The 20,831-nt window shown below is 37.9% G+C and overlaps 1 protein-coding gene across 5 annotated transcripts in view; it reads right to left on the bottom strand.

The window, feature by feature from the left end:
* LOC111142104 (kynureninase) overlaps positions 1–20,831 on the bottom strand; it is a 134,381-nt gene that overhangs the window by 110,779 nt on the left and 2,771 nt on the right. Inside the window, exons 1-2 of one of the 5 annotated variants that reach the window (XM_022495075.1) lie at positions 16,456–16,512; positions 4,267–4,307 (exon numbers count right to left, since the gene is read on the bottom strand). In XM_022495075.1, the coding sequence (XP_022350783.1) occupies positions 4,267–4,303 (37 nt within the window). In that variant the 5' untranslated portion in view covers positions 4,304–4,307; positions 16,456–16,512. Of the gene's footprint in view, positions 1–4,236; positions 4,308–4,370; positions 4,416–16,455; positions 16,513–20,831 lie in introns of those variants that run through there. The other 4 variants (XM_022495090.1, XM_022495064.1, XM_022495082.1 and 1 more) reach the window with 4 other exon arrangements.

A 20,831-nucleotide genomic window follows, 5' to 3' on the forward strand; every position in this document is an offset into this window, starting at 1 on the left:
TTCTATTATTCTCAAACAGGATACTGAGTTTGATTTGAGCTTGTTTTTATCTTTGATAATGGCTTCCAATTGCTCCAATCCATGCTTTTGTGCAAAAGTCCATGATTTCAACATTGGTGTTGACAGTTCTTTCAATATCTGACCATACTTAGTTTCTTTTTCACAAAATTTCTCTGTCTCTGCGGTTTTTTTTCCCCAGGTCATTCCCTTTGCCTAAAATGTTCTACTCCCCTTTCTACATATTCACATCCCTAGTGACCTTCAAAGTTCAAACACTATTTTTTCCCCTCCCACTAGGCCTGTCATGTTGTTTCAACTAAAAGTAGTTTTTCCTCCCCTGGATACCTGTAACGCTTAAGAGCACACCTTAATTCATAAGTAATATCTCCTGTCAGATATTGTATTTACTTAGATGCCTCTATGGTTGGGAAAGCTGAAATACGTTGTCATACCATACCATAATCAGAATCTGATTCTGCACGGGTTCCCACCTCTTGCCTTCTGATGAAATAACCTGCTTTCTGAATAGAGATGACACTGTCTCTACCACTTGACATTATCAATTGCCTGGTCACAACTGACTAGACCCCTTCTAGACACTTGACTCACTGGAAACAATGCACTGTTTTGTCAATGGTCTGTGAGTGACTTGCTATGAATGCTTTAGCCAAACAGTCATGATGGTGTTTAGCTGAGCATCTAATAAATTCTTTCAGGAATCTAGCCAGGAGATAGTTATTTATTCAGCGAAACAGGAGCAACAATTTTTTAAAACTGTAGAAAGCAGTGTAAGACGGTGGGTCTAGACGAGTATTGTCATGAGTGACTCATTTTTTTAAAGTCAAATAGAACCACTGAATGTTAAAATATGAAGTGATTTCAGAAGCAATTATGAATTGAATTAGTTATGCAATGGCAGGGAATGGGACAGCTCTATCTCCTGAAAGGGGAAGGACAAACTAGTCTGGAGAGTCACTGAATCCTTCCATGCAACAAACTGTATAAGGCCTGGAAGCTAACCTAGAGAATTGGCTGTCCTGAGAATCCCACGAGCTGTTTTCTGCCTATCAAGCCTGTTGTTACTATAAACACATTACTCATGGTGGCTTGATGGAGTTGCTGATCTACCCTACTGAACTACAGATGTTCTACCTGGAGGCTTAAATGCTGTTTAATTCCATCCATCCCTGAGCAGTGGCCTTTAGGTAGAATGTTCCCCTAAAACAGCAATTTAATAAGAATGCACAAAATAGCTTGAATTATTCCACATGATTAATGATTATTCATAAAGGGATGCCCTTCTTACTCCAACCACATGAAATTAATTAGAAAAACATTTTCAGTGACACTAAGAATCAAGAGATCTTGCCTTATATTTAGGAATTTTGTTGGAGAGTCAGATGAGGGTTCACTGGGCTTGACTGTAAATTCTGAACAGGTTACCTAAATATACAGGTTAATTTGCTACCATCATATTCCCAGTAAAATCCAACTTTCTTTGTTTAAAAAAGATATTGGGGGCACCTGGGTGGCTCAGCTGGTTAAGCAACTGCCTTCTGCTCAGGTCAGGATCCCGGAATCCCAGGATCTAGTCCTGTGTCTGGCTCCCTGCTCGGTGGGGAGTTGGCTTCCTCCTCTGACCTTTCCCTGTCTCAAGCTTGCACTCTCTCTCTCTCTCTCTCTCAAATAAATAAAATCTTTAAAATAAATAAAACAAAATAAAGATATTCATATTAATCATTAGTATTTTTATATCTGTTTCTTATTTAATCCTCCTAACAATCTTGAGGGATCAGAGTAATTTTCTTCTACTTCCAGACCAACCTCTGGACTCAACAGATTAGAAACACAGATTAGAAACAAAAACGTTAAGAGAAGGATAATAGAGTCCACCATTTGGGACTACACATCACTTGAGGAATGGAGTCAAGCCATGCTTGTCTTTGGCATGGCACGTGGGTAGAATGCACAGAACAGAATCCCTCCCCTCTTATTTTATTTGTCCTTTGATCTTACTTTATGATTTTTAAAAAATATTTCTTTGGCTCATTCTCTTTTTTTGCTAACTTTATTTTTTTTCAGTCTTGTACTCCATCTGCAAAATACAGCAGGCAATGAATCTAACTACTGTTTTAATCTTTCCAATCTAGTCCCAGCCAGGCAGAGGTTAAAGAGGCTGGTCTCACTTCTGGGCCTCTTACAGCCCAGATGTCACAACCTCACTGGCACAGATACTGAAATACGTGCTGAGGAAACGGGATTTAGGAGAGAACACCCATGGTTTCACCTGCCAAAATGCACTGCCAGGGGCGCCTGGGTGGCTCAGTGGGTTAAAGCCTCTGCCTTCGGCTCAGGTCATGATCTCAGGGTCCTGGGATCGAGCCCCGCATCGGGCTCTCTGCTCAGCAGGGAGCCTGCTTCCCTTCCTCTCTCTCTGCCTGCCTCTCTGCCTACTTGTGATCTCTGTCTGTCAAATAAATAAAATCTTTAAAAAAAAAAAAATGCACTGCCAATGCCAGAAGTGAAGGCAATCCTCAGTGACGACAATACCTGAGTGCCCTCACTCCAAGGAAGTAATTTATTAACTCAGAGTCCTTTGCGGCTTTATTCTGCACTCACCCTCCCAGCCAAGACAATTAATGGGCCTCCTGTAGGTTTACCATTTGCAAATAAATGGCCATGATCTTGCTCTGAAATAAGAAAAATCAATCCAAGTTAAAAAAAAAAAAAATCCAAAATTTATATTTCACATGTTTAATTTTGGTTTTATTAAGAAGGTTGGGGGTGCCTGGGTGGCTCAGTGGGTTAAAGCCTCTGTCTTCAGCTCAGGTCATGATCCTAGGGTCCTAGGATCCAACCCTGCATCAGGCTCTCTGCTCAGCGGGGAGCCCACTTCCCACTCTCTCTGTCTGCCTACTTGTGATCTCTGTCTGTCAAATAAATAAAATCTTAAAAAAAAAATTATTTATTTTATTAAGAATTTTTATTTTTTTAAGAATTTTTTAAGAATTTTTTAAGAATTTTATTTTTTTATTTATTAAGAAGGTGGGCATATACACACATTTGTTTTTAAGCAAATCCCCTAACTTTTCTGTGCTGCAATGTTATGTAAAACTAATTTAAGTTCTATTTTCTTCAGATGTTCGTGATTAGGATCAAATGAAATGAATTAGGTAGATTCCTTTATAAAGAGATGAAAGATATGCCCATACTATCTTTCAAATGTAAGACCTTGTGATGAAAACTGCCATTTTACCTTCAATTTAGCTTTTTAAATTTTGTAAGTTGTGTGTCAATGTTATTAGGCAGCTATGACATTAAAGCTAAAACTTTTATAAAAAATTGGTTTTCATGGAATCATGGAATTGAGGATCTTCTAGTTACCTCTGTGTCTAAGGTTAAACAGTTAAATAAATGACCATGACTACCCAGGGGTTAATCTTTACACAGTTTCAGGTTTCATGACAAAATGAGCAAATTACACAAGAGTTCAAAGTTTAGAACCTGGCAAAGCAGATTATAAAGAAAAGTGTAAAGCTTTTCAGTGAGAAAGAAAGAAAACGCTATTTAAATACACGTGCACAAAGCAGTACTCTTTAAATATATCATTGTTCACTGTCGACACCGCATATATCATGTTCAGCATCACATTAATAAGATCAACGCATTTGCTGTAATGTTACTACCTAAAAAACACCCCAAACTCCTCAAAACAAAAGCAGGAAAGAAAAAGAACTTTTTTTTTTAGTCATGCAATAAAAGTGTTATCAACTCTCCTTTCTTGGGCAAATATTTCATAAAATGAAAGGGGAAGAAACCTGGCTCATGAAATAGACATTTTTCACTTCTCCAAATAAGTACTGAATATGACTCAGAGCACCATAAGACAAATGGAATTTCCAGAAAACATAGGACCTAATACTTATTAAAAGACCTGAATTATCTAATCTTACCAACTCAACTACAGAATTAACTTCAATTAGTCAAATGTAATCACCTTTTATTAATGAATTGCACAGTACTACTGATGGCAATACACCGGTGAAGATCTCTATTTCACCCAACATTTTAAAGTGTGGGAGTTTGTGCATTAGAGGATTGTGCCATTTCTATAAAGATAATTTGGAGAAATAAAAAGAGAAGAAATTGGCAAAAGAAACCTCTAAAACATTATAACAAAGGTTCTAGCTGAGAGAATTTTCCTTTGGAAAAGTCAGTGACTATGTATCTACTTACAGAGTGTATTAACAGCGTCTCTGTGCTTACCAGCTAGGATTCCGACAATGGGGTCCACAGTTCCCATTCTCCTATTTAAAAAAAAAGAAGAAGAAGAAAGAAAAAAAAAAATCAAGTTTTCCTGGAAAACTTACCGGTCAGAACTCAGGGTGAGAAATTCAGGGGACTTCTGCTCAGATTCTACCCTGTGGGCAATTTTTGAGCTAACTTTAGCTCCTCCCCTCTTTCTAAACTGATAGTGAACTCCAGTCACTGCCAAACATTCAGCAAAATGATGCTCTTACTCTTTCAAACAGGTGGTGCTTCTTTACTGCACAGTCCCCTAAGCAGCTCTGCCCTTCAGACTCTGCCTTCCAACACCTGGAACTTTGGGAACGAGAGCTATATCCTGTGAAGATCCCGCCAACTACATACAGTATCCTTGTTTGTGTGTGAGCTGAACCAATGAGTTTTCCCAACAGCTTAGTTTCCAAAATTTGCATTTCTTCTTGCTTTGGGCTCTGGAATGCTCTAAGGAATACAGAGAAGTTCTTTCACAATTCCAGGAATAAGGTAGACTTGGATTTTGAGGCTATGCCCCGTGGTCACATGCATTGTGAGTTTCTAGTCCACAGGCAGTTAGACATTTAACAGATGAACATTTTAGTCAGCAGTTTTCATATAGGTTCTCAATTCTAGAATATACTTTATTGCTCAACAGGTACATTTTAAAAACTTCTGGATTATCAATCTAGTCATTTAATAAGATAGTCAAGGAAGAAAGAGAGTTTGAAGATAAAGTGGAAATAGCCTGGAAAACTTCATAAATGCAAATTATCCCTTTAAGCCTTCCTGTCTATTGTTCCACCTCTGTTACCTCTTTATGCTTACCCCTGAGCTTGGGTCTTTGGCTAAATACCCTTTTAGGTATAAAATCAAAGAGAAAAGAGTTTCAGAGGACTAAAGATAGAGACTGGTTTGCAAAAACATGGATGGATCTAGAAAATATAATGCAAAGTAAAATAACCAGTCAGAGAAAGACAAATATTCATATGTGCTATTTAAGAAACAAATAAGGGTGCCTAGGTGGCTCGGTCAGTTAAGTTTCTGACTCTTGGTTTTGGCTTTGGTCATGATCCCAGGGGCATGAGATGGAGCCCTGTGTTGGGCTCTGCACTGGGCAGGGAGACATCTTAAGATTCTCTCCCTCCCTCTGCTTCTGACCCCCCAACCTCATCCCCCCCCCGCCCATCGAATGCACACTATCTCTAAAAAAGTAAAAAAGGAAAAAGGAAGAAAAAAAAGAGACAAACCAAAAACACTTTTTTTTTTTTTTTAAAGTAGACTCCACACCCAGTACGGAGCTCAGCACAGGGTTTGAACTCTAAACCTTGAGATCAAGACCTGAGCTGAGATCAAGAGTTGGATGCTTAATGACTGAGCCACCCAGGCACCCCCCCAAACACTCTTAACTGTAGAGAACAAACTGATGGTTAGTGGGGGGGGCATGGATAGAATAGGTGCAGGGGATTAAAAGAGCTCACTTATCATGATGAGCAGAATTGCTGAATCACTCTACTGTACACCTGAAACCAAGATAACACTATATGCTCACTCTACTGAGATTAAAAGTTTTAAAAATGAAAAAAAAATAAGATATATACTGGGCCTGAATAACTGAATCCCTTTGGTATGCATGCCTATGCCTTTTTGAGCATCCAAAACATACCAAGTAAAGCATCGTTTGATTGAATCATCTCTACCATGTGTCCACTGTATAACTCAGTATAATTTATCTACCCTCTTTGAAGCTCAGTATCCCATCTATCAAATGGACCTAAAATTGCCTTTCTAACAAAATTACTAAAATATAAAGCAAAGCATATAGAAAGCTAGAATAACAAGACATATAAGTTAGTAAATGACACATTCTTTTTTTCTCCTTACATTATTAATCAGACAAGAAGTATTACCCTCCAGTCTCCAAAAGAGGGGGATAAAACACATGAAATTAATTTAATACAAGTAATTGCGCAAAGAAAAGAAAATATATTTCATTTCTTCAATCCTAGTTTTATAGTAATCCTACAAAGTGAGTAGTGTATCCTTATTTTTTTAAGGATAAGGATAATTATATAAGGATTTTATTAAGGATATTAACTTTGAATCTGGTCTGGGTGTCTCAAAATTTCCACTTTTTTTTTTTTTCCTGTTTTATTTCTTGGACTTAAGAACTTTTGGAAGATTTGACCAATTCCAATATCCAGGAAGTGAACCTGGCCTGGAGTGTGTGTTGTTTTTGGTGAAGAATCAACTACTGACTGTGGATAGAGATAGAAATAGAGCTACAGACTGACCTATCAAGGTCTTATTTTCATATTGATTTTTCTAAAATCTTCCGATGGTAGTGTTAGAAACCATTCCATCTGAATATTAATCAGCCCTATGATAAGATCCCCTGCCTTTCCCCATAAGGGGAAGTGGTCTTGCCTGAAACAATCCTTTCTTTTCTTTTGCTGGAAACTTTCTAGCCCCTCTCTCCTTCCTGTAAAAAGATCCCCCCTACTTGCAAGATGGGACGCTGCCCAATTCACAAGTCCTTTAATCAATCTAATCAGATCTTCAAACCTACTCTGTTGGATTTTGCTTCTTTAACACCACTGTTAAGGAACTTGCTTAGAGCTCTAAGCTACGTTCTTGTCACTTATGTTTTGTCAATCTCTTTTTTGTTACCTTCTGCTAAAAACCAAAATTCAACTAAGTAAATTTTAAAGATCTTACTGGCTTTATTCAACAGTTCATGAATCAGGCTGCACCCAACCTAGCAGAAAGAGAGGAGCTCCCAGGAGCTGTACAAAATGACAGATGCATAGGAAGAAAGAAGCTGGAACAAAGATGTTACAGTAGATTAAAAAGGCAGATTAGTTATGACAGGGTCACTTTCCCTTAGGGCATGGCTTGGGTTTTCAGGTGGATTATTTAATTACTGCTGATCAGATAATTCCTGATTGAATGGTTTAAGATTCCATTTGGGATGCGGGGGCGCAAAACTATAATCAAATCTCCATTTGGTTTGGGGTTAGTGTAAGTGACTACATTATGGGTCTAGTGTCTTGTTTTTAACACTTCATTTAAAAAAAAAAGTATTAAGCATATTCTTTGCAACAGGCACAAAGCTAAATGCCAGAAATATCTTGCCCTAAAAATATAAAGGAATTGTGAAATAGCAAACCATGGAAGGAGTGATGAAAACAAGGTTCACGGAAGGGCCAGACATAGAGGGAAAAGAAAATAGATTGAGCTTCCATTTCTTCTTTTTTGGAAAGAAGAAGAAATATGTTGTTGCCAGGATAAACTGTTGTATTAATTCGATTGTCTTATTAATTTCCATATATATCCTCTTGCCTACAGCACGGTAAATATCTAGAAAGTAGAGGCTTTGATTTTACCCTCCTTAGCACCTTGTCCATAAAATACAGCTAAATAAATATCTGTTTAATTAGTTACTTTTTTCAAAAATGTTTTAGTTTCTCCACCAAAATTGATGATTAGGGATATGAGGGAAATTCTTTTCTTCCTAAAGGTGAGTAAAGGACAAGTAGGGCTTTACTTGTAGGGAGAAATAGATAGGGGGCTCCATGACCAGGCTCACAAAAATCCCCAAAACGTGGAAATGTAAGGAAACCAGAGATAAGGGAACAAACCAGACCACCTTGCCCTCAGCATGTGTCGGGGGGTGAGGGAGAGTGTCTTTTTTACGATAATGACCTGTGCCTAAAAACGGTGTCAGCCATTAAAGATGTAATCACCAGTCTTTACTCAAACCAAGACATCACAAGAATGATAAGGCCACAAGCTCCCTGGTCAGTTCTAAATGAAAGACTGTCCCTGGAGGCCCACGTTGGCCACCTCGTCCGGAACCCCTCACTCCTGAGAGCTTTTTGTTTGTATCCTTGCTTAATAAACTTCTATGGCTTTATTCACTCTCCTTTGTCTGCAAGATTCATCCTTGGACTCGGTGAGACAAGAACCTAGCTCTACCGCTTCAGGGGTAATCCTTAAATTTCCTTATTTTTCAGGGCTTATTTACTATAGCTAAACCAGTGCCAGGCAAATAGTGGACTTCCACGGGGGGTTACTGTATTATTTACCAAATTAAAGTCAGTGCGGCAAATTGTTTCTGTAAGAATCCTAGGCTACACATCCAACTATGACACTCTAATGCTAAGTGCTCCATGAGTAGAAATGGGTGATGAGACTGAACACAGAGCTGCTTGGTGGCCAATCCAGGTCCTATTATTAGTTAAGTGTTCTGAGAAACAAAAGAAGATCTCAATCTCACGGACCACATTGGGGAAAAAACTGATAAAAGCCTGCAGTCACAAATTTAGGTGTTGAAGGACAGCAGAATGCGCTCCTCCAAAATGTGACTGCAGGAATTCAGAACTGGCCACCACAACATACGTCACTGTGGTATATTGATTATCTTGAGCTATAGGAACTTAAACAGGATCTCTCCGAACTCCCCTATCTGCCTGAGGACAGATCCTTCAAAAAGGATTCAGTTATCAGTTCCTTGCTGGGAGTTTCCTCAACCCTGGAAGATCGGCTCTTGTCTCAGGGAGGGGACTAGAAGTCAACACCACACCCAGACCACTTTGTCACTATCGTATCTCTTACCTATACTTCTAAGGGCCCGTTCATCTTCATTCATCTTTCCTGATAGTCCTTCACTCCCCTTTAAGAGGCCTACCTCTCTTTTCCCCTTTTCCTTTTAAGATGGTATTTAAGTCTGAATCCAAGCCATCTATGGGAGTTACTCACTTTTTCATGGGTACCTCCCAAGTACACCTAAGGTATTCATGTTAATAAACTTGTTTTTCTCTTGTTAATCTGTCTTTTATTATAGGGGTCCCACAGATGAACCCAGAAGGATAGAGGAAGAATTATTTTTTCCTTCTCTTTAGGATACAGAAACTTTCTAATTAATCTATCTTATAAATTAAATAACAATATTTTAGGACCTCAATCATCACGTCTACAGAGGGAGATTTAATGAGTCATTATTGGGACTCTCCTTTCCTGGATGTTTTAAGCTAACAAAATACCCTGAGAGGAACATGTTAGCTTCCTTTCTCTTATCCCTTTGGCCTCTCTTCCTCCCCCACCCCACCCCCCTGCCCACCCAAACATTCTTTGCCCTTCCGAGTGGGGGTAACCAATATAACATAACATAATCTTTTTTAAAAGCCCTGTCAGGATGTTCTTACCAAGTAATTTCTATTCTGAAGCCAAGGAAGGCAGAATCTTATTTATAGGGGAGAGAAAAATATAAAGAACAGAATGCACTTAAAACTCTCCTCTGCTCTTCTCTCTCCCTTTCCTTCTCTCCTATTCCTCCCTTCCCTACCTTTACTTCTCCTTCTCTCCCCACTTCCTTTTGCCTTCATTTGCCTTTCCTCCCCCTTCTCATTCCCTCCCCCTTTCTCTCCTGTTACAGGATTTCTTTTCCTTTGTGATTCTCTGTCATGCCACTTCCAAGAATGAAGAGGTAGACCAGACAGAGTGATGGCAGCAAAGGGAGGTTTACTGAGTGAGAGTAAAGCGAAGTTTATAGTACAAAGCTCCCAAACAGGGAGGGGATCTGAGAGGGTTGTGTTGGGGTCCGTTACCAAAGGAACGAGACTGAGACAAAGTGAAAGTTATGCAAAGCCTTATTCTATGCCAAGCATTAGAAGTCAGACTGACCGGCCAGGGCCGCCTCCGAAGAGAGCGACCCCCTCTCCGTCTCACAGACTGGTTTTATAGGGCATAACCGCAGACCCAAGCTATGTGGCTTCTATTGTTAAGGCTTTTACTCCCGGGATCGATACCCGGAACCATACCAGGAACTACGGGGGCTTTTATTCCCGGAGTGAAGTCTGTGGATGTAAACAACAATATGGTTACCTAGGCAATATAGAGTTGCTCTGGCTAAGCAGGCCCTAATAGTTAAACAGGTTTTTAACATTAAACTGGCCCTAACAGTTGATGATTTGGTATTTAGATCTAGGGGTTTTTATGGGCTTGTTGGCAGGCTGTTTTTATTTATTTATTATTATTTTTAAAGATTTTATGTATTTATTTGACAGAGAGAGACACACAGTGAGGGAGGAAACACAAGCAGGCGGAGTGGAAGAGGGAGAAGCAGGCTTTCCAGTGGAGCAGGGAAGCCAATGAAGTGCTCAACTTGAGCATAAGGCAGACAGGTTGTTTTTAATCTGATTATTCCTCCGTCCAACACCCTGTCATCCAACCAGGTTTTTGACACATGGGAAAGGATGGAGGCTCCTTCCAGGGTGATGTAAAATCCTTTTAACAGTGGTTTTCTCTTGGGGTGGGGGTGGAGGGCAGTCCCTGACTGACTTTCTTTCAAAATATCTTTCCTCACTCTTCTCTCCCCAGTCCCTCTCCCCTTGTCTTCTCTTATCTCTCTTCTTCCCTCTCCTCCCTACTTCTCCTACTCCTCCTCTCTTTTCTTCTCCCCTCTCCCCCACCCCAACTTCCATAGCAAGGAAAGCAGAACAAATTAATATGCAAATAAATCACTAAGCTATATACAAATAATCTATTTTCTCCTTCCTGTGAGGTATATATTCTATTAGAAAAATTTCCCAGTAAGGGGCAGGGACTTTCCCAACCTCTATATATAGTATTATAAGCAAATGCCATTTTGTCAGTTGGTGATTAAAATACATTTAGAAACGAAAATTCCTGTAACCTATTTACTTTTTCCTACATCAAATTTCATTGTTAAATTCACAGAGGTATAAGGCAATCTATATGTTATGTCCCGGCAAGGGAATTTTAATAATTCTCTATTAATACATGTTTGCATGTCAATTTGCCCAGATGTCTGATTATTTACATGAAGAACTGTAATTAACAAATAATTCAGTTTTTTCTCTGTATTTAAATAAGAAGCAAATTATAAGTATCAGAGCTAGGTACAGACAGTTTTCACACAATCCCTAGACACAGGCTTGCTGATGGGTTATTTGATACTCTATGAAGCTAATTAATTCCATCTATTTGGTTTGATTATGTATGATATATAAAAATGTTAAATTTTTGAAGATTTAATAAATCTTTGAAGATTTATCAATTTACCATATCTTGTTGATTTGATATTTTTAATTTTTATTTTGGAAATAATTTTACCCCTATAGAAAAGTTGCAAAAACACTACAAAGAATTTTGTATATCCTTTACCAAGTTTCACAATTTCACATTTTGACACATTTGGTTTTTCTCTCTCATGAATATACCCACACACTCCCAATACACATAATGTATGTCTTTTCTTGAAACATTTAAGACTACATTGAAATATCATATCCCCTTATCCCTAAAACTTCCTAAGTGTGACTTTCAAAGAACAAGGATATTCATTTACATAACCTCACTATAGTTATCAATACCAGGATATTCAACATTAATATAATACTATTATCTAGTAAACAAATCTTATTCAATTTTTTTTTCCAGTTGGGCATAAGAATGTCCCTTGTAACTGTCTCTTGAAGTGCAGCATCAAATCCAAGATTATGAAGTAAATATAACTGCCTTGTCTCTCTTAAACAGTTTTTTTTTTTTTGGTTTTTTTTTTTTTGCCTGTCCTTATATCATTTTTCTTTTTCATTTTTTTGGTGTTTGTTTGTGTGTGAGAAAAACACATAACATAAACTTTATCATCCTAACCTATTTTTTTTTTAAAGATTTTATTTATTTATTTGACAGAGAGAAATCACAAGTAGGCAGAGAGGCAGGCAGAGAGAGAGGAGGAAGCAGGCTCCTTGCTGAGCAGAAAGCCCGATGTGGGGCTTGAACCCAGGACCTGGGATCATGACCTGAGCCGAAGGCAGTGGCTTAACCCACTGAGCCACCCAGGCGCCCCCATCCTAACCTATTTTAAATGCACAGTTCAGCAATGTTAAGTATATCATATTGTTGTTAAACCATCCTCCAAAACTTCTTCATATTGTAATCTTTAAACTGTATATTAATTGAACAACTCCCCTTTCCACCTCCCCCAAGCACCTGACCATCACCGTTCTACTTCCTGTTATGATTCTGACTACTTCAGATTCCTCATATGAGTGGAATCATACAGTATTCTTTTTTGACTGGCTTATTTTATGTACCATAATGTCCTAAAGGTTCATCTATGTTGTAACATGTGATAGGATTTCCTTTTTTTGTATGGCTGAATAATATTCTATTGTATGTCTACATTATATTTTGTTTATCCATTCATCTACTGATGGATATTGGGTTGTTTCTACCTTTCAACTATTGTGAATATGCTATTATAAACATGGTGTGTGAACATTTCTTCAACACTCTGCTTTTAGTTCTTTTGGATATATACCCACAAATGGGATTGTTGGATCATGCAGTAGTTCTATTTCTTATTTCTTGGGGAACCTCCATTTTTATGTGTATTTCTCTAATAATTAGTGATGTTGAGCATCTTTCTATAGGCTTGTTGATTGTCTTTGTCATATAAAATACTAATACTTTTGAAGTGCAGAAAATAGTTATGCTATAGAATATTCCTCAATTTAAGATTATCTGTTGTTTCCACATGATTTGACCTAGGTTCTGAATTTTTGGCAAGAATGCTTCATTAGTGACATTAAGACCTTCTCAGTGAATTTCATTAGGAAGCACACAAGGTTAGTTTTTCCCATCATTGGGATAATCTAGTTGCTCAAATTGTCACTCATTAGCCAGTGGGAGCTCCTTCAACACGGTTCTTATGTCCTGACATGTCACCATCATTTTGTTTTTGAGCACTTGCTTACTTTGTAGCATAAGATGTTCCAGGCTAATCTTGAATTTTTCCAGCATCAGCCCTGCAATCAGTCATTCCTCCAAGGGGCTTTTAGAGAGGAAAATCAAGAAAACAAATCTGGTCTCTAGATAAGCTTATTGCCACCAGGTATCAATGCCTCCAGGCACACAGTACTGAAAAAGTTATTTAGATTAGTTCTAACTTTTCCCCATTCAGGGTGGTTTTATTACATCTATAAAATACAGTTCAATTTATTGTTTTGGTTTGTTTTAAATTTTAGGATTTGGGGTGCCTGGGTGGCTCAGTGGGTTAAGCCATTGCCTTCAGCTTGAGTCACGATCCTGGGGTCCTGGGATGGAGCCCTGCATCAGGCTCTCTGCTCAGCGGGGCCTGCTTCCCCCTCTCTCTCTCTGCCTGCCTCTCTGCCTACTTATCTCTCTCTCTGTCAAATAAAAGAATAAAATATTTAAAACAAATAAATAAATAAATTTTAGGATTTGCCCAATCCTTACTGATTTAATTTTCTTTTTTAATGCTTAAAATATTATTTTAACCTTTTAATAATTAATTTTAATTTAATAATTAAAATGAAAATACTATTTTAATATCTAAATATGTGAATATGTACGTAAGTATATTTACATATATAAATATGTTTATGTAATAAATAAATATGTGTATGTGTTTATGTATACAAGTATATGTATCTTCAACACAAGAGAATGCTTACCTTATTCCTTAAATATGAAGTGATCTATCCAGTTTTTCAAAGGGCAAACACCTGAAGTGTTTCAGCTGGACACTACCATTTCCTCTGAATGAGGCAAAAAATGTCTAACTAGTGACCAGAAAATGATTTCACATCTTTAAGGGATTGAGGCAAATTTTTGCCCTCTCAATACTCTGAGCACAGAGGCAAAAAGGTCAAACAATGCTACAAATTTACTCTTAAACAGCTCATTCTGTAAAGTTAGTATAGCTAAGTTGGGATGGAGCAGATAGAAAGCAAAATTTGTATACCATTTTAAAATGGCAACTATGTTAAGATTCTTGCTGGTGGATATCAGTCCTTTGTCTGTAGTGTCGTTTGTGAATATCTTCTACCATTCCGTGGGTTGCCTCTTTGTTTTGTAGACTGTCTCCTTTGCTGTGCAGAAGCTTTTGATCTTGATGAAGTCCCAAAAGTTCATTTTCCCTTTTGTTTCCTTTGCCTTTGGAGACATATCTTGAAAGAAGTTGCTGTGGCTGATGTCGAAGAGGTTACTGCCTATGTTCTCCTTTAGGATTTTGATAGATTCCTGCCTCATGTTGAGGTCTTTTATCCATTTCGAGTTTATCTTTGTGTATGATGTAAGAGAATGGTCGAGTAAAGAACTCCTCAAACTCAACACACACAAAGCAGATAATCATGTCAAAAAATGGGCAGAAGACAAGAACAGACACTTCTCCAAAGAAGACATAGAAATGGCTAACAGACACATGAAAAAATGTTCATCATCATTAGCCATCAGGGAGATTCAAATCAAAACCACATTGAGATACCACCTTACACCAGTTAGAATGGCCAAAATTAACAAGACAGTAAACAAGAAGTGTTGGAGAGGATGTGGAGAAAAGGAACCCTCTTACACTGTTGGTGGGAATGCAAGTTGGTGCTGCCACTTTGGAAAACAGTGTGGAAATTCCTTAAGAAATTAAAAATAGAGCTTCCCTATGACCCTGCAATTGCACTACTGGGTATTTACCCCAAAGATACAGATATAGTGAAAAGAAGGGCCATCTATCCCCCCATGTTCATAGCAGCAATGGCCACAGTCGCCAAACTGTGGAAAGAGCCAAGATGCCCTTCAATAGACGAATGGATAAAGAAGATATGGTCCATATATACAACAGAAGGTGCCTCATTAGCGCAATAGGTAGCGCGTCAGTCTCATATATACAACGGAGTATTATGCCTCCATCAGAAAGGATGAATATGCAACTTTTATATCAACATGGATGGGACTGGAAGAGATTATGCTGAGTGAAATAAGTCAAGCAGAGAGAGTCAAGTATCATATGGTTTCACTTACTTGTGGAGCATAAGGAATAACACAGAGGACATTGGGAGATGAACAGGAGAAGTGAGTTGGGGGAAATTGGAGGAGGAGACAAACCATGAGAGACTGTGGACTCTGAGAAACAAACTGAGGGTTTCAGAGGGGAGGGGTGTGGGGATTGAGTGAACCTGGTGGTGGGCATTATGGAGGACACATATTGCATGGAGCACTGGGTGTGGTGCATAAACAATGAATTTTGGAACACTGAAAAGGAATAAAATAAAATAAAATGGAAAAAAAAAAAAAAGAAAAGGAAAAAAAAAAGATTCTTGCCAGTGGAAAGTATTGGGCAAGTAGAAAAAATGGCAAGAGGGACAAAGAAGCCTGGTGATTATGTCTGTTATTGTTCTTCATTGTAAGCCTTTTTCTACCTAAAATGCCAGCCCAAATTCTTGTGTCCATGTTACACTTGGTGGAAATAAAATACTAGATTTGGTGTTTAACACAGCATGATTTGATTGAGTAAAGAGACAGTCTCTAGTGGAATGAGATAGTCTATAAAATGAAATAAATTTGTCTAAGTAAGATCTCAGGAAAGAGGTGATAAGTATATTCTTCTTAGCCCACCACACACACACTTAATCCTGGAGCAAGGGAAGGCCTCCTCAGGTTTCATTGACATTTAAAGGAACATGGTAAATAATTTGGCATCTGGGTGGCTTTTCAGGAAGTTTAGATTTTATCTCAGGCTGTACACTTGAACCTCACTGCTTTTGGCTCTTAGTGAATTTAACTCTTAGAGAACTCCAATTTGACTTTCTGCTTTAATGTGAATTGGGGGAAGAGGAAGTTAAAAAAGCAGAAACATTAATTTTACTTCATATATATTCTACTTCAGATCAAATGTGATTCTGCTTTGAGAAATCATAGAAGAAATATTCAGGTCTCAGTTGTTGAAAAAATATGCAGAATGGTCCTACTCTTTGCTTTGGGTACTAGTGAGAATAAAATCAACATTTTGCTCTACCTTTACTGTCCTCATGGGACCTTTGGTTTGCATCATTGTGTTCTAACTTCCTTCTGTATTTACTGTGCAATAATTTATTCATTGCATCGATCAATTTACTTATTTTTTAATCTTGTGTGGTCTATTATGTTTTAACACATACTATAAATTCCTCAACACTGGTTAAATGGTAATAGATAAATAAATAAATAGATAGTTAGATAATTGTGATTCTTGTTCCTATACAAATTCTTCCTCTCTGACTTTGGCTGCCCCCTGATAGCTATTCTGTAATCCACTTGCTCCGGACCTGTTGCCTTGATACAGTATTCTGTAGAACATTTGTTTAAAATACTCACCTTTATGATGCTTCGTTTTAAGAAGACTTCAAAATGCGTTTGAAAAAGTCAGATCTTCATAGCCTTCCCTGTGTTGATCAGAGCACCCCAAGCTATTCTGCATGACAAGAGGGCTTCTTAGTCCAGATGTTGTGGGATCCAAATCAGCCAGGGAGTAGTTTGTAGAGTAGCTATATCTCTTACCCAGTTTACATAGGACCTACCTCCATTAGGGAAGTTTATATATTGTTTGACTTCTAACTTTCAATTAGCTGACACAGAAAAACGTAATTCCTTGTTATTATTATTAATTACTAATTTGCCCCCTGTAAGAGCCCTGTATCTTTACTGTGGTTGTAAGAATGAACTTTTGGACTCACTGCCTAACACAGAATGAATGCAATAGTAGGTTAATGTTTTACTAACACAATAGATAGCTAAGTAGGAGAAACTAAAATTTAAATAAAAAGACGCTAATACAGAGCAAAAATCATCAGCAGGAAGAAATATGAAGGAGGAATTATTTCCTAATTTTCTTTTACCTGTGTGACTATGAAAATGACAGAATCATCATCCTATTGGTGCTTTACAGAAAGCATAAAGCCCTCACTTTGACCAACTACTCTCTATTCATTCCTTCCATCCCATTTCCACCATCACTACCTGTCATGACTTACAAAGGGCTCTTTATGACTTGGCCTGACTTGGGGTTCTCATTTTGGCCCCTTTTCCCAAGGCACATTAATGGCCAGCCATGCTAAACTTACTATGAAAATTTGACTGCCCCAACTCTCTCATTCACTTCTGTTTTTCCCCTTATACAGTTACTTCCTTCTGTTTGAAATGTTCTTTTCTCTCTTGATTGTACTTTCCCAAAAACTGCCTCAAGCTTTTCTTTTAAACTCTGTGGCCTTCATTTATACGGTACCCAAGAGATCTAGGGGATTTATCTACCCAGTGTGGTCCAATTTTTTTAGTTGTTGTTGAAGCAATAAATCAGCATGGCTTAGAGTGTAGGTCCAAGAAGCAAAGGTTTTTTTGTGTTGTGAGATGATTTAGCTAGATCTTTTTGTGTGTAAAGCCAATTGCTGTTGCACTTTCCTCTGTACCACTGACTGTGACTTCTTATGACAATGGCTGATCTATGTACTCTCTCTTCCTGTCTTATGTTTCTTTCCAATACTTAGAGTGGAATGGAGTTTAGAGATTGCTCTTCAGTCTATCAGGTTGTCCAGAATTACTGCTCTGGATAAGATATTCTTTATTGTTTCCTATAGAACTATGACATCTGCCTTGGGAGAACTCCATCTAGGGCTAACACGAGATGAATGAATGTACTTACTGCTCCCAGACTTCTAAGGTCTGCAATGTTACTGTATTCAACAGCTATTCTTCATAATCTCTGGTTTAGAATTATAGCTATTACCTGTTTTTTTTATTTATTTATTTATTTATTTATTTATTTGACAGAGAGAAATCACAAGTAGGCAGAGAGGCAGGCAGAGAGAGAGGAGGAAGCAGGCTCCCTGCTGAGCAGAAAGCCCGATGTGGGGCTTGAACCCAGGACCTGGGATCATGACCTGAGCCGAAGGCAGCGGCTTAACCCCTGAGCCACCCAGGCGCCCCTACCTGTTTTTTAAAAGAAAGAGTTTTCATCTCCATTTTCTAAGAAGTGTTCTCTTGACTTTAAAGAGAAGAGTAGAATAGTAATGCCTTTTTTTTTTTTTTTTTTTGAGAGAAAGAGAGAGTGAGTGTGTGCACACACATGCATGCAGGAGGAAGGGGCAGGAAAGGGAGAGAGAGAGTCTTCTGCAATGTCCACAACTGGTATGGAGTCCTACATGGGACTTGATTCCCCTGATTCCAAGATCATGACCTGAGCCAAAATCACAGGTCCAGCACTTAACCGACTGAGCCACCCAGGCACGCCAAGTAATGCCATTAATGTGTCTCATTAACTGCAAGCTATCCTTAAGTCTCACTTCCACTTCTATTCATTCCTGAGTCCTGTCTTGGGCAAAGCTCTAATGATCTGCCAATTAGGAAAATCCAAACTGCCTTCTCTGCTGACAGCCTCTACATTGACTGCTCTTGTTCCTAGCATTTCTTTTACACTGCAAATCTCTGTTTAAGCTCTGTCCTCATTCTCCTTTACCTCTTCTCTTCCTGTCTCACAGCCTTTCCTTTTGTTACTCCTCCAAATATATCTCTTCACTCATGGCTTATGAGATGTGACTAGTGCGTCTATTACTACTGCTTCTTGCCTTCTACATCTTGATTATGATACAATCACAGCACAATACAATAAAAGGTACACTCCCTATTACATTTCTGAGACTTGAACATATCGACATATGGTTTACAGAATGGCGTGTTATCTGGTAAGAGCTTCTTAATAATCCAAATGCCATAAAAGTACAGCTATATTGCTCATTGAATTACATAAGAGGGCCAGCTCAGTTTGGAAAGCTTGAACATATGCACAGTCCCTAAGTCTATAACACTCTGTAATTTACTTGATTAAGTAATTGAAATTTACTGATTAATATAATAAAAGTCAATAGCTGGCCTGAAAGCTTTAAAAAAAAAGTAGTTATTTCATATATACATGTGATCTAGCAGATCTCCAGAGAACGTGATTATAATTAGATTAATCAAAGTATTCTGAAAGTACATCCTGTGGAATTAAGAAGAGGTAATGATGATTTTGCTTAGGAAAGTCAAAGAAGGTTCCAGAGGAAAGTCTATACACACATGAAGCCACATCCTTTCTCCCTTGTCTGTGGCTGTCTCTGCTAATGGAATTCACATTTTACTGTTTTCCTCTGTGCCTAGATGTCATCTTTCATCTGCTTAACAGAGTACTCCAGGAGTTAATTTGAAGGGATGAAATATTTTTATCAATCTAGGCTACCCATACACAATTTAGGACAGCATGCATCTTATACAGATCTGAGTTAGATAAATGAGTATAAAATGCTCCCCAGAACTCCTTGCCAGTAAGGAATCTGGCCAAGAACAGAGGTATTGATTGAAAGAGCCAAGAAAAGACACGAAGGTGGGAATCTATCAAATACTAGCAGTTTACTTTATTATCATTTCCTGAGAACTTCTGAAATATTTTCAATGTTTGGAGAATTTGTTTAGTAACTAAAAGGAAAAGTTTCTACTGAGAGAAAACTTTATGCACATATTAGAACATTCCAATTGACCCATTGTTTTCCTTATCTATCTCTGTTTGCCAGTATCTGTAATACAAAGTTTAGAAAACATATTTTGCTTCATGACTTTATGAATGATTCTATTTCCTATCAAGACATTCTAGTGTATTTTATTCTTTCCCTTTTAGGTTTCTTCTTCTTCATAAAGAGATCAGATACAACTTAGACTTTGTATTACATGATACATTTTTCAAAATATTTTGACATGTTGGATGATAAACCACACACTAGGGGCAAGAGTAATGGTGATGAAAGTGTTGCAATTTTGAAAATACAAATATATGGATGCAATAGATAAAACTGTGCCCAAATGAAGAGATGTGGGTCCCTCTGTCATCAGCAGGTCAGGTGCTTACTGTGGAAAGGCAGGTCAGCTTGAAGGGCAGAGTCCACTGCTCACACAGGCTGGGGTGCCTGTGTGAGTTCAAGTGCAGAGTAATGGCTTCTGATTTCCCAGCTGCATCTCCTCCATCTGTCACTAGTCTAGTCTACATTCTAAACTTCCTGTGCCTAGCTTGAGACTTCAGTCCTGGATTAAATATGATACAGAAGAAATCATTCAATTTAAGTATAGATTAAAATTAAATTTAAAACTAAGTTTATATGTTTATCTAGGTACAACAAAAGTATTAGCTTAATTTGAAAAAGCTTAATAGATAACCAGTATGCATTGAATTCTTGTCAAATGTAAATGCTGTACTAGTGTTTTACATGTATTATCTCATTTAAACTTTAGAGGGAAAAAAAGGAGCTAGAGGTACTATTACTATTTCTACTTTATGAAAGAGGGAATTGAAATAGAATTATAATAGATTTTAGCTAACAGAAAAGTAACAAACTAGTTAAAGATTAATATCAAGGATATTTAAGGAATTCCTCAAGATAAAAGAGGGGTGCCTGGGTGACTCAGGTAGTTAAGCCACTGCCTTTGGCTCAGGTCATGATCCCGGAGTCCTGGGGTCGAGTCTCGCATTGGACTCCCGGCTCCTTGAGGAGTCTGATCTCCCTCTGACCTTCTCCCCTCTCACACTCTCACTCACTCTCTCTCTCTCAAAAAAATAAAATCTTTAAAAAAAACCCCTCAAATTAAAAAAAATGGGCAAGGGATTAAACTATATAAATTCACAAAGAGAAAACCTGAAAAGTACATACATTTTCAAAAAGTATATATCTCTT

Source organism: Enhydra lutris, unplaced genomic scaffold, assembly GCF_002288905.1.
Source record: "Enhydra lutris kenyoni isolate GAN:26980312 unplaced genomic scaffold, ASM228890v2 scaffoldscaffold1, whole genome shotgun sequence".
Lineage (NCBI taxonomy): Eukaryota > Metazoa > Chordata > Mammalia > Carnivora > Mustelidae > Enhydra > Enhydra lutris.